The sequence below is a fragment of the Prosopis cineraria genome, unplaced genomic scaffold (assembly GCF_029017545.1).
Source record: "Prosopis cineraria cultivar Desert tree isolate PC_DT_omini unplaced genomic scaffold, ASM2901754v1 PC9, whole genome shotgun sequence".
NCBI lineage: Eukaryota > Viridiplantae > Streptophyta > Magnoliopsida > Fabales > Fabaceae > Prosopis > Prosopis cineraria.
This window is the reverse complement of record NW_026555340.1, coordinates 14,048,614-14,062,657: the sequence shown is the minus strand read 5'-3', so window position 1 is coordinate 14,062,657 and position 14,044 is coordinate 14,048,614. Positions and strand designations below refer to the sequence as shown.

Below are 14,044 nucleotides of genomic sequence, written 5' to 3'. Positions count from 1 at the left end.
CTCAGAAATACTTGTCTCCAATCTCAACCTGTGCTCAATTACTTTCTCCCACAATTTCATTGTGTGGCTCATGAGTTTAATCCCTCTATAGTTAGTACAATTCTGAATATCTCCTTTATTTTTATAAATAGGAATTAATGTACTTCTCCTCCACTCATCAGGCATTTTCTTGGACCGTAAAATCACATTAAATAACTTAGTTAACCATCTCACCCCTTCTTCACCTAAACATTTCCACGCTTCGATAGATATACAATCAGGTCCGTTAGCTCTACCATTTGCCATTTTCTTAAGAGCTTCCTTTACCTCCTTATCACGTATTTTTCGATAGAATGACAAATTTTGTTCTCCTTCACCAGTTACTAAATCCTCCAAGTTACTAGATGAATCCTTCCATCATTGAAAAGTTTAGAAAAATAAGTCTCCCATCTATTTTTAATTTCATTATCTGTAACTAAAATTCTTCCCTCTTCATCCTTAATACACCTTACCTGTTCTAGATCTCTTGATTTTCTTTCCCTACTCTTGGCAATCTTATAAATATTTTGCTCTCCTTCCTTCGTCTCAAGGTTCTTATAAAATTCTTCAAAAGCTTTAGAACGAGCTTCACCCACAGCTCTCTTAGTTTCCTTCTTAGCCATACGGTACCTCTCCCAATTTTCCTCATTGTTACACAAATGTATGGCTTTAAAACAGTTCTTCTTATACTTGATTTTGTCCTGTACACTATTATTCCACCACCAAGACTCCTTATCTCTCGGACCAGAACCTTTCGATTCTCCCAAAACTACTTTTGCAACCTCCCGTATCTTTTTAGCCATATCCTCCCATATGATGTTAGCACTTCCCTGAGAATCCCAAATTCCTTTATCCAAAAGATTTCGCTTGAAAATATCTTGCTTCTCACCTTTTAATTGCCACCACCTAATCCTTGGTGTTACTACTTGTCGACGTTTTTGGATTTTACTCATAATACACACATCAAGGACTAGGACCCTATGTTGTGTCGTTACAGCATCTCCAGGGATCACCTTACAATTTTTACAAAGTTTTCTATCTGTGTTCCTAACCAAAAGAAAATCAATCTGCGACCTTGAGGCTCCACTTTTGTAGGTGATGAGATGCTCATCTCTCTTCTTGAAACAAGTGTTGGCAATCTTAAAATCATACGCCAATGAGAAATCAAGAAGAGTTTGCCCTTCATTGTTTAGCTCTCCAAAACCAAAACCACCATGCACCCTCGCATACTGACCAGCTTCCCTCCCGACATGCCCATTAAAGTCTCCTCCAATAAAAATCTTTTCACTCTGTGGTATGTGTCGAATCAACCCCTCCAGATCCTCCCAAAATAATTCCTTAAGACTGGCTTCTGTCCCGACTTGCGGCGCATAAGCGCTAACAATATTAACAGTCTCACGTCCAATTATCATTTTTAAAGAAATAATTCTGTCTCCAATTCTGCTAACTTCTACAACGTTCTTCTTCCACTCCTTATCTATAATGATGCCTACTCCATTGCGTGCACTTACTTTTCCTGTATACCAAAGTTTGAAACCTTGAATATCCTTAGCTTCTTCTCCACGCCATTTTGTTTCTTGCAAGCAAAGGATATTGATTTTCCTTTAAATCATAACCCCTACAACCTCTACAGATTTACAATTTAATGTCCCAACATTCCAAGTACCAAATCTAATTTTGCTCTTATGGACTAACTTCTTTAGCCGCGTGCGTCCAGAATGACGCGGTAGCCCTTGCTCATTTAACACTACATCCAGGCGCTGATGCAGCGGCTCTAACTCACTTATCACTGTACTCGAGCCATGCAGCGCGTTACTTACGGGCAACGACCTAGCATTAACATTATAACGTCTATTGTCCATGTTCATGATAGATTCAACAAATTTTTACATTGGCTGTTGATGGCCTAACACAACCCTCCTCCTTTACCCGGGCTTGGGACCGGCTATAAACATAGGTGGAGTTTACTCACATCTAATCTAATTATTATTAAATTTACCCATTTATTTGCTAGCCCCATCTGTTTCGTAGGATCGTTTATAAATTCATCCAACAAACTTATTCTATGCTACTTGAATCTAAATTATTCCATAGTACCAGATGTCAGATATGTCTCCATAAACATAATTCCTCATACGTCACCACAAGCATTACTTCAACTGTTGGCATAACCTGTCTTCTGTGTGAAAGCTTTTATGTCAAATGTATCATCACTTGTCTTGGTAATAACACCCTGATTACAGATACAGAACGTAAAGTGGTCAGATCAGAATGAAATGAAACCATGTAAGAATGAAAGGAGAGAAAAGGAAAAAGAAGTAAGAATACCCACAAGAAGATTTGGCAATGTTTGAATCTGATTTGGTAATACCGAATACCAAATAGTTCCATTAAAAAAAATACAAAATTCAGTCATGGTATGCATGTAAAATGATTACTAAAGACCTATAACTTGTAGTTTTGACCACTCAATGATAGTGGTAATGCTATTTATGTTATCATTTTTATAAGTATAATCTAATCTTTCTAACATTATAGTGATATGTTTATACAGAAGCAATAACAAATTCCAAATGTCTTTGGAACATTGTGGTTATAACTTCAGAGAATATAAATAACAACTACATAAAGCACCGGCTATAACTAATTCCAATGGTCTTTGAAAAGAATTCATATTCTTAAGGTCCTTGACCGTCAACATCATAGGTTGAGTCCGCAAGTGTTACTTTTCCATAGGGTATCTTTAATATTTCAGGCCTTGAATTAATCTTGCATGTGAATTAATCTCTCAAAGTTTACAACTTGCTGTAATTTAATCCGTCTATCAAACCAGCTTATATACTTATGCATTGTGAGCGATGACTTAATATACATGTTACAAATTCTAGATTGTGTAGAAGAATAAATCTAAAGAATAAAAGAGATGGAGGTATATATTCCATGGACAACTTTCTAAATTCACATAAAATTGCAAAAACATAAAGAGAGGAGAGGGTGAATGGGACCTTATCTGTGATGATACCAGAAATCAGACTAGCTGGAGTGACATCGAAAGCAGGATTCCACACAGAAATTCCTGGAGCAGCAACTACCTCTCCAAGCCCTCCACATGCATTTAACAGTTCCTTGGGCGATCTCTCCTCGATGACAATTTCTTGTCCAGAAGAAAGTAACAGATCAATGGAAGTCAAAGGAGCAGCCACATAAAAGGGTACATTATGGAACTTGGCACACAAGGCAACACTATAGGTTCCAATTTTGTTGGCTGTGTCACCTGCAATAAGAGTTGAAAGACAAAGATGTAATGATCGATCAGATGATAATTTAAACTCGTCAAACAAGAAAATAAGTAGTTCCATTAGATTTTTGAAGTACCATTTGATGCAACACGGTCTGCCCCAACAACAACAGCATCTACTCGTCCAGCTTTCATCAGTGCAGCTGCTGCAGAGTCTGCTATAAGAGTGGCAGGTATGCGTTCATGCACCAACTCATAGGCTGTAAGCCTAGAACCCTGCAATTAAAAAATACATCAAGCTAGCATAAAATTGAAGTCATCTAATTAACTGGTACAATTCATAAGATATAATTTCCAATCATTAACGAACGAAAAAGCTAAATACTAAAAAATTACTAAACATTAGAAATGTGTTCTCAAAACTATTTTGTTTAACCAATTCCACCATTGCCTTCAATCCCTGAAAAACACAATCAAAACATCTAAACTCTTTGTTCTTATAATAACAGCCATCATTAATATCAGAACAAGAGCTACATCTGCATGCTTATAACAACATTCTCTATTAGTGAACATTCGATATTCGGGGTTTACAAAATACCGTTTTCCTGTCCTTTTCATTTTCAAACAAAAAGCAAGGAAGCCATCCTAAACAACTAGAACTGAAGTACAGAAATGATGAACTCAACTGTAACAAGAATGCAAATTATCAGTAACGCAGGTGCTCTTTCTCCAAAATTCATGTTAAAAAATTAAACTTTTGAAACGGACCATCTACTAAAAGGATAGTTAACTATGTTGGTTTTGCTCTGTTTCAAATCCATGTCATTAATTCTGATCAAAGGGGAAAAAACACATACACTTCAGCATAATATCAGTGACTTAGTGGATACACCTTTTCTTACCAGAATTCAATGTCTAAATAAATTTTGAAAGGGAAAATAAAATAGTAACCTGATTGAAAGGGCGTGTTTCTGTGCAATAGGCCCTTTCTAAGACCCCTTCACTATGAAGTGCACGAACTACACCCAGAGCAGTACCATATCCAGCAGTGGCAAGACTGAGGAATAAAAACAAAACACAGTTGCAAGCTAGTTAAAACCCCTCACCTTGTGGAGCAATTCAATAAAAGTAGAGCTCATTGATTTGACCATAGTAACAACTACTAAGGGGAAGGCATTGCAGTAAGCACCTTCCAGTGTTGCAATGGGTCAAGACAGAAAGCTTTCTTTTCCCCATTTGTTGCTGAATAATACTAGCTCCAAAAGAACCAATTGCTCTATTCGAGGCAACATCTTCCTCAAGCATAATCTCAGCAGCTTCTATATATGCCTACAAAGTAATCCAGCAAATTAAGGATTCAGTGGCTATTGCCAAAACCCAAAATAAGTGTTAAAAGGCACAAAATATGACCTCCTTTACTTGACAGACTTTCTTTATTACCATGAGAACAAAATACCTGAAAAACACTCTTGGCCTCCGTAGTAGAAGCAACAGCCTTAGATATAACTTCTTTGAGTTTGGTTACAGCATCTGAAAGGTTCACTGCAGTTGGCCGACTAAAGAATGAAATAACAAATCAGCTAGGACTCATCTGCTTGAAATAAATTTCACGTTGACATCTACAACTGCTCAAGGAGAGTGTTAGCATTAAAATGCCAAATGCTAGTTAGTTATCTAATCAGGCAATAAAATTAAAATTTCAAAATCTAACTTTAGAAACAAGCATTTTACTGTCTCAATCCAATGTAGAGGATTGTAAATACCTCGAGACAAGATAATCTAATTTCTCTCCAAGGAAGGAAGCCGCGTCACCAGGCGACCCATTAAATGCCTCTAGATTGAAAACTTCAACAGCCAAAGAAAGTGCTGCTGCAATAGCAATAGCGGGTGCTCCACGGACCACCATATCCTTTATGGCATTCCTGATAAGGTTTTGAACATTCAGATGTTTGGACTTTGGAACCACTGACTTAGACAATAAAGACATAATCCAAAGGCCACTTTTTAAATATATAACCGAGAAGAAAAATAATTTCAACTAAAGGAACCGTTACTATGCCTACTCTGACAATTGATTGTAAAGAATAAGCAACATAAAAGGATACTGTTGTAAGCAGGGAACTAGGGAACCGAGTCAGGTTGGCTAAAATATACTCAAAGAGAATATATGGGTAATAATAATTTGTTACTTCTTATTGTACTATACCGACAAGTATCACATAGAAAATTCAAGATTTCAAGCAAAACTAAGCACGGGACATGGTATATAAAAATTTCTTCAGTTTGAACAGAACTACAGTATTTACCAGCCATCTGTTGAATTCTGGATGTCCAAGTAAATTGATTCTAGAGGGAGCTTTCTCTGCGTCACAATTATCAGCAATAAGGAAAATAAACCAAATGTAAGAACAAGTAAATGCTGTAACAAAAAGAATGCTAGAGGAAAAAAAATCTAACAAAACACAACCTTTTCATGACAAAATACTAGAACATGGCTCTAAAAAATTACAATTAATTACCCCTTAACATTCTGTAAAGTTTATGGAGACAATGTGTGCCAATTTGTGCTGTGATTCTGTGTGTATGATTTCAACCTTCAAAGAGCTCATCCCGGGTTTCATAAAATTTAAAATATAGGCACTAATCAGTCACACTCAATAACCCAAAGCTCGCTAGAGGGTCTCCAGCCAACTCAATTCTCTCACATGCACCACAGCGTTTAGCCATTCACTGGCAGCAAATTAATTTCAATGGAACACAATAACGTTTCTTAACCTTTCCCCAATAACTCAAATAATTTAAAGCTCAATAGCTTCAACAAACATACGAAATTCTCTAGTTTCCCATTTCCAAGGAGCAGCATAACATGGTGAAATCAAGATATATATATATATATATATTTAAAAAAGGCATGAAATTAGATAGATAACTAGGCAGAGATTAAAATGAGCAGAAAGGGGAAGAGACCTGATCAAGAAGCTGAAGCGAACCACGCTTGTAGCATATAGACTTGAGGGTGTTATCAGATGCAGGACCATTCGAAGCAGATGCCATAGGTTTAGCGTGCAAGAGAAACGACGAAAAACCAAGAACAGCAAGGTAACAGTTCGACCGTATTGGAGTGTAGAAGCTCGGCAGCCACAAGACAGATTTGAAGGGCTTCTTACAGCATATCAACTATTTCAGTGTCTGTGATGAGCCACAGTCGTTAAGCTTTCCGAATTCTGATGCCAAGGAGGACCGCGTGCAATGAACCTGGCCAAACATGATTCGCATGGGAATCATGATTTAAAAAATAATAATAATTAAAAGTTATAAAGGCATATGGGGTGTTCGTTACACAGTCTTCACAAGGTTTGATTTGATTTTAGATAAAAATTAGATAAGACCAAATCAATTAGTTTGAGCATTAGTGGAATTAGATCAGTTTCAATTGAAATTGGTTTGATTCTGTAACATCTTAAATTTTAATTCAAAAAACTAATTACTAATCAAGGGTAAATTAGTAATTAGTGAATTGATCATAGTTGGGATGTTAAGTTGATTTTTGGTATTAATTGATTGTTATGTTAATAAGATTGAAGGGTAGAACGGTAATTTGAGATGAAACGCGTAAGCATAAGTAAGACTGAATTTATTGTGCCACACATTGCTGCAAAAGCTGGATGTGCCACAGCGCATTATACAGAAATTGCTTAAAGTTGATGTGATCAGCTCATGAAATTAGAATAGAAAGTGAAGGAAAATGCAAAGAGGATAAGAAGTTCTTATTTGCTAGGGCTTGCATTATCTGGTGATTGGGAGTTTGTTTCAACTAGTGACTTGTCGAGTAAGTATTGTACAACCTTAAGCTTCATTTCTACCCTATTTTTATTGAACTTGATTAGTCGAGAAATTGAATCAGGAAGTTTTAAGGTGTTGAGATTTAAAAGAAATGTTTAAAACAGGCTTTCGAATGCGAAACTAAAGTTCTGTGACTAGTCTGGAGTTAAATGGTTGACCCTTGAGGATTTAGGCTCAATTAGCCTAAAGAGTTAGGTTAAAAATGGTGAAGTTAGGTGAATAAATGAGTTATGAGGTTGTTATGGTCATTTAAATAGCTTATAGGGCTAATAACTGTAGATAGTGAACTTATGAATTCGGAAGGTGTTAATTAAACCGTTTTGTGTGTTAGGGAATTCGATTTAGCCGAATCAATACCGATGTTGAGTATTAAGAACTGATTAAGGGACATTGCATTGTGTAGATTGAGCATCTATGACATTGCTTGTGGGAATCTACACTCTCGGGAATTCAATACGATTAGTAACCCACTAGTAAGGGTAAAAAGTAACTGAAGTAATTCTTTTACTCGTTCTTTTGTGAAATTGTTTACAAGTATTTTGTGTAACTATATGCATTATGATTTATGAACTGATAGAGTAGCAATATTGTGAAAGGAATATGCATGCGAGTGTGTGAGTAATGTATGAGATCAATGTAAACAGACATGTGCATAGACATGTGCATTACATTTGCGAGTATACCCTAGACTAGGGTAGGGGTCATAGCCTTACTCTGTGCAAGTCTAGGTAGTTCTAAAGGTCTTGAGCATAAAGCTGACTCCTCCAGGAAGCACTTAGGAGATCTTGAAGGTTTCAAGCATAGAGTTTGACTCTGCCATAATGGACCTAGGATAATGATCCACAAATGTTCCCTAAAGTAGGATAAGGGGTCATAGTCCTACTCTGTGTAAGGCTAGAAAGTCCCAAAGGTCTTGAGTGCAGAGTTTGACTCCACTAGGAAGGACCTAGGAGACTACTCATATGCGAAGAGGATACCTGGTTTGAACAAAGATATGGTAAGCCTTGTTTCGTGTAAGACTGGAAGTCTTAATCCGAGTGTAGAGCTAGCTCCACTAGGTGGAACTGGGGGTGCATGAGCATGAGCATGATGGATGATGTGTATGAATCCTTGTATATGCATATGATATTATTTTTACTGAAGCACATGCTACTTTATCTCTTGTTTATAATTTTGCTTACTAACTAGTATTTGGATTATATCTAAGTTACTCGGATGTATCTCTCGCTCTGTTACCTTTGTATACAGGTGAAGAGAGCACGAGAAAGCCGAGAAAGAAAGTAAGGAAAGAGTAGCTTCACTTGGTAGTGGTATGACTACCGCTGTAAATAATGAATGTATAATGTTTTGATATAATTCAAGTTGCCAACTAAGATGCATAAGTATATATGAAATGAATATGTGAATGTGTATATGAATTGTATTATAAAAACTTGCTTGTGCGTATGATTTTGCATCTCACCGAGGGTACTATAGTAGTGGGTACGTGGGTAGGCCTAGATGCCAAACAAGCAAGTATATATTATTATATAACTTGTTTCACTTGTATATATATGAGTTGTTACATGACATTATGAATATATGTGAGAACTTGACACAAATGGTGAGGTTGAGCCTTATTTGGAAGAGTCGAGTATATTTGTGATTCCCAACCATATAGTGAGGCATATGAGAGTTGGATAGTTAAAAGTAAAATAAGTCTATGTGTATATGTAATTGTTATGTATTCCTCATATAAGCCCATAATTGTGTAATGTAATATCTTCAATTTTAAATCGGATTAATTAAGCCTGAATTAGATTAATTAAGTGTATTAGCAAGGTATGGCTAGAGAGGCCTAACGGGTGTGTTTGGTTTTAATTCTAGCCCTAGAAGCAGGTTCAAAAGAGAATCAAGTCACCCGAGAATGAGAAGAGGAAGAAATCTGAAGGACAAGGTTCTGTGCCATGTGCCACAGCTTGTGGATCTAGCCACTGCGGTGTGTGTGTCCTGAAACACCTAAAGGGATGCTCTCTGTGCCATGCGCTACAGCGCATTGTGCGTCTGCCGCAGTGCATGGACACTTTTCTACAGAAATAAGTCTATTCTGCAGCTTGTGAAAATAAGAAGAATGGAAGAGATTCGAGAGAGCATCTAAAGGGCTATGATAGGGCTTGAGAAAATTGACTATTGGGAGTATTTTAGAGCTCATAAACATCAAAAGTAAGCTTTCTACACTCAAGTCTCCTTAGCTTCTTCCATTTTCTTAGTAGTGGAAGTTAGAGTTTGGTTGATAATGATAATTTTTGATCCATTAAGGCTATGTGTTTGAACCCATTGACTTAAGCAGAGTTAATGGGAGTAGATTGAGATAATAAAACTTGGTATTTATGGGTTTATCTTGATTAGTGGTTGAGAAGTAATAAATATGTGAAATTCCCATAAATAGGTTAGTTGGGGACAATGTGGTCCCATTAATGCCATTTAAGAGCTCAATGATGTTAATGAGGGTTAAAGGAAGCCAAAAAATTTTGTGGATATTTTTATACAAGTAGAAAATGAATCTTGAGTATGAAAAAGTGTTGAGTTCTTAGTGAAAAATTAGCTAAAAGTGGATATTAATGAACTTCATTGTGATTGCTTATAGAGTGACTACCTTTGGCACCATTCAAGTTTCTTAGAAGCTTCATGAGTGAGTATTTGAGGGGTAAAACCTTTGACCTTTCAAAGGTTTGAGGTAACTAGGAGAATTCTACCTTATGCTTTTGTATGTTAATTATTTTATTGATTGATAATTAATCATTGAAATGTGTAAAATAAAATGAAATGCAAGTGTGGCATGAATTGTTTGAGAATCCACTAGGTTGATTTTTGAGAGTTTGATGACTTGTTATATGAAATTCTTTGAAACATTATTAGTGGATTTTTGTATTGTGATTTATTGAGAATTCAATGATTGATTGTTATGAGAGTTCAATGATTTTGTGTTTGGTTGAGTATGATGATTACTTGTTAATAAAGTTCTATGAGTATATCTGTTTATGAGGAGTTCAACATTGTGTAAAATAATGGAGTTCAATGGTATGGTTACATAGAATTCAATGATCTATTTGCTTGTATTATTGTGATCATTATGAATATGGTTGGGTACAACAATGAGGTGATGTATGATTGATCATTGAGTAATTTCATGCTTAAAATTGTACATATCTATGCATCACATGATCTTGAGAGGTGGGAGTTCGCCTAGGCAGAGGAGTAGAGATTTAAATCCACTTGGCAGGGCTTCCATCCGAGTTGATGGCTTGCTTGGATTGTTTATATATATATATATATATATATTATCCCACTTGTTCAACAAGGGACTGTCCCACTAGTTTAACAAGGGATTTAAACCTAACTAGCTATCCACTGGTTCAATGAGGAAGCTAGTCTAGGGAGAATGACACCCCATAATATGAGAAAATGGGAGAAACTGTGTTCCACAAGTGAGATGGAAAAACCTTGGTCGGGTAACCTCTCATATGTGTTTAGGCTAGAGAAGTTTTAGATTATAGACTATTCTAATGTCTTATAGTCCATGGTTTCATGTCAGAGGAATAATGAGGATATAAGGAAGGTGTGATCATGCATATATGAGATAGGGCACATGGTTGCTACATTGTCACCCTAGTGAAATAATATATATGAAAGCTTTGTTCTTTATGAAGTAGCACTTGTTTGATTATTACCTTATGAGTTGTATCATTGTGAAATGAAAATGAGGTTGTAAACTCTTGAAACACGTTTTATGACTTGTTCTTAATCACTATGTCATGTGTGTGTATTGATGAGAACTATATAGTTGAGTTATGCTTTTAGACATATTCATGTTTTGGAATTGATTAATAACTTACCACGTGCATTTAAATTAATTGACATATATTAGTATGAGATAGTTGGACCTTGGTTACTGAGTGGTTGTACTCACCTCTTTATCTTCAATACTACAAGAAATAGCTCAAGAGGATCAGATAGAGGAGAACAAATAGAGGTGTAGGACTGTAATCGTATTTACTAGGCCTCTCTTTTTGAGTATTTATGTGTATACAATGATTGAAATTGCCAACTAGGAATAGTCCATTTCTACTTCTTACTTGCATTATGTATTTTGTGAGTTATAAGTGTATTTTGGACCCTAAGATGTGTGTTTGTGATTTATGTCATTGATAGCAAGGCTAAAATACTAGTGCAAGTGAGAGTTGGGTATAACTTGAGTGGTTCATAGATCATTTGATAAAATAGGAAATTTTAGCTCCCCTTCTTGTTTTTGAAATTTAGGGGTTAAGCGTAAAAAATATGATTTATATGTATTAAATGCAAGATGATGCATTGCATAATTCCGCCTTAATCTATGGGATGTAGTTGAAATGGTATTTATGGCTTTTGGCTTGTGGAATGAGTTTTGGGTACCTTATTTTGTGAAAAATGTTGTGAAAATGTAAGTTTTGAAAAGAGTGTTCAAATTTTAAATGAGTAATAATTTAGTTATGAAACCTAAGCTATTAATTAGAGCTCAGAAAGAGCTTCTAGTAGACACCTTGTTTACATCAATCGGACATCAGACGGAGGTTTGGGGCGAGTTAGAAGTTGCCCCGGAAGCTATCAAATTGACAACAGAAATCTGCCGTCATGGAATGTGCAATACGTAGTGGCGCATGGTGCCACAAGCCACGGTGCATGGCACAGAGGCGATCATGTTGGAAATTGTGCCCTAAGGCCAATCATTTTACTATGCACATTGTTATTTAATGAATTTCTCTTTCGTTATCATAACAATTGCATGTTCAATACTATAATTGTATCCCTAAACAAACTATAGTGATTGTCCTAAATGTCCATGGTCGGTTATCTTTGAAGGACCATAGATGAAACAAGACTAGTATGACTTTGATTAATTATAGAGATACAAATTAAAGTCATAGGCACTTGAAAGAGTACAAGGTGTTGGATTGACCCGCTATGAGAAAGCTGCATGGTACAAGGCATAAGCTTATCTCATATGTAACTATATCACTAAGCCCTTTGACTTGAGATCATTATGGATTCCTACATGATGACCATTGAACTTTGACCTAATCAAAAGTCACCTTTGACCGGGTGATCATAAAGGCTATGATTGAGTTTAGTGATATTCATGTAGAGGAATATGAGTGGTTAAGATGGAATTTGTCCTTCACATTAAGTGAGAGATATTACTGGGCCCCTCGATGAGTAAGACCGAGAAAATATATGGCCATACTACAATGCAAAAGGTTTTTCCATTACTACTGTCAGTCTACTCAGAGATCGAGAAAGTAATAGTTAGGTAAAGGAGAATGACAATTTCATGTCTCATACTTGACCGAAATATCATGTGACAAAAAGGATATGATATGGTTGGATGATAGGTTATATCGGATCATCGATCCTTATGTGAATTGAGTAGTTGTAATGTCTTGTTAGAGGCCACTTATGACTTGCGAGCTAATAGTGTAATTAGCTTACTGCTAATTTCATATGGGCCTACAGGATCACACACAAGAATAGCCCAACTCAAGCCATAATGTCCAAGTTTATTGAATATAAAATCTGTCTAGATTCAATGAATGTAATATAGGGTGAATGAATTATATATATATATATATATATATTTGAATATTTATTTGATAAATATTTATATATATACATAAAATTATATTTTGAATTTTATATTTCATATAAATATATATAAATATTTATCAAATAAATATTCAAATATATATATATATATATGATATATGTATATGATATATAAAATTGAATATAGATAATATAATATATATATATATATATTTGAAATATATATGTATATATATATTTGTATATATATAATATAATATAATATGTTATGTTATATTATATTATGTTATGTTATGTTATGTTATGTTAGTTTTATATTTAATTTTATATGATATATTAAATTTAATAACTAACATGATATGAGAGAATATCATGTCAGTTTTATAATTTAAATTTATAAGATAAATTCGAATTAGATATGATATTATGGATTAAATTTATGAGATAAATTTAATTAAATTTTCGTAGGCTTTTAAGTGGAAGACGAAAACCCTTATCTATATACTATATATAGATAGGGACATCCTTTATTAAGTATGAGAGAGTTAAAAAAGTTTTGACAACAAAAACACTTTGAGAGCCACGAAACACCCAATAAAAAGGAAAATTAACGTTCAAAGAAGAACGGACGCTGAGAGCACTAGCACACTGTTTGAGTTAGAGAGCTGTTCATGTGGATATTGGTAGAGGGAGCAGATCTACGTTGTCAGCTCCTGAGATCCAAACTCTTGAAGAGAGCGTGCGCTAACTTCAAAAAATTAAAAGGTAACTCTTCGATCCACCTTGACTTAAACGAGTTCATTCGGTCCATATCAGGAGAGGGACTTTAAAATTTTAATCTTCCGCTGCACCTCCCTATCCAATAGATCGAGCCCGGTGTTTGTTCAATGAGCCGTGGCACTTGTTCAGTGAGCCGTGGCGCACGCCCATGAAAATCACATAATTGCATTGTTTTATGATTTTTAAAGAAATGCACTAATTCTTGAAATGGTCCCATGCTTCTGTATAGTTGTAAACTATGATTTATCTATTTCAAAAGTCTTTGGAAATGGTTTTAGTTTTGAAAATTTGAGATCCTAACTTTTTCACCTATTTGCAAACTTGGTATTATGTGATTTACCTTAAACTAATCTCTTTAATTATGGAGATTTAGAGTTAATCATGGACTAGAGAAGGAGGATATTACATATAATATGGTATTGAGAGGTCAAAATGGGTAATTGATGTGATACATGTGATTAAAGTGTCAATCAGGTGTATAAAGTCCTATTAGACTTGGTTCAAGGCCCGAAGTGGACTAATAGGACAATAAATGAGAATTGA

The 14,044-nt window shown here is 35.3% G+C and overlaps 1 protein-coding gene across 1 annotated transcript; it reads right to left on the bottom strand.

The window, feature by feature from the left end:
* Positions 1-1,993: 1,993 nt before the first annotated feature.
* LOC129320149 (methylthioribose-1-phosphate isomerase) lies at positions 1,994-6,514 on the bottom strand. The gene is made up of 9 exons (XM_054965377.1): positions 6,227-6,514; positions 5,566-5,621; positions 5,023-5,181; positions 4,716-4,815; positions 4,449-4,588; positions 4,211-4,316; positions 3,394-3,532; positions 3,024-3,292; positions 1,994-2,251 (listed from the first exon to the last, which is right to left on the bottom strand). The coding sequence occupies exons 1-9, from the start codon at positions 6,311-6,313 to the stop codon at positions 2,174-2,176; spliced, it is 1,134 nt and encodes a 377-aa protein (XP_054821352.1). The 5' UTR covers positions 6,314-6,514; the 3' UTR covers positions 1,994-2,173.
* Positions 6,515-14,044: the final 7,530 nt, after the last annotated feature.

Bases quoted from the DNA above. Each gene is read 5' to 3' on its own strand.
- LOC129320149 (XM_054965377.1), bottom strand. From the start codon at position 6,313: ATGGCATCTGCTTCGAATGGTCCTGCATCTGATAACACCCTCAAGTCT. The intron at 4,317-4,448 runs GTGCTTACTGCA...TTTATTCCTCAG, and splicing joins ACCCATTGCAACACTGGAAG to TCTTGCCACTGCTGGATATG. The intron at 3,293-3,393 runs GTACTTCAAAAA...CTCTTATTGCAG, and splicing joins AGACCGTGTTGCATCAAATG to GTGACACAGCCAACAAAATT.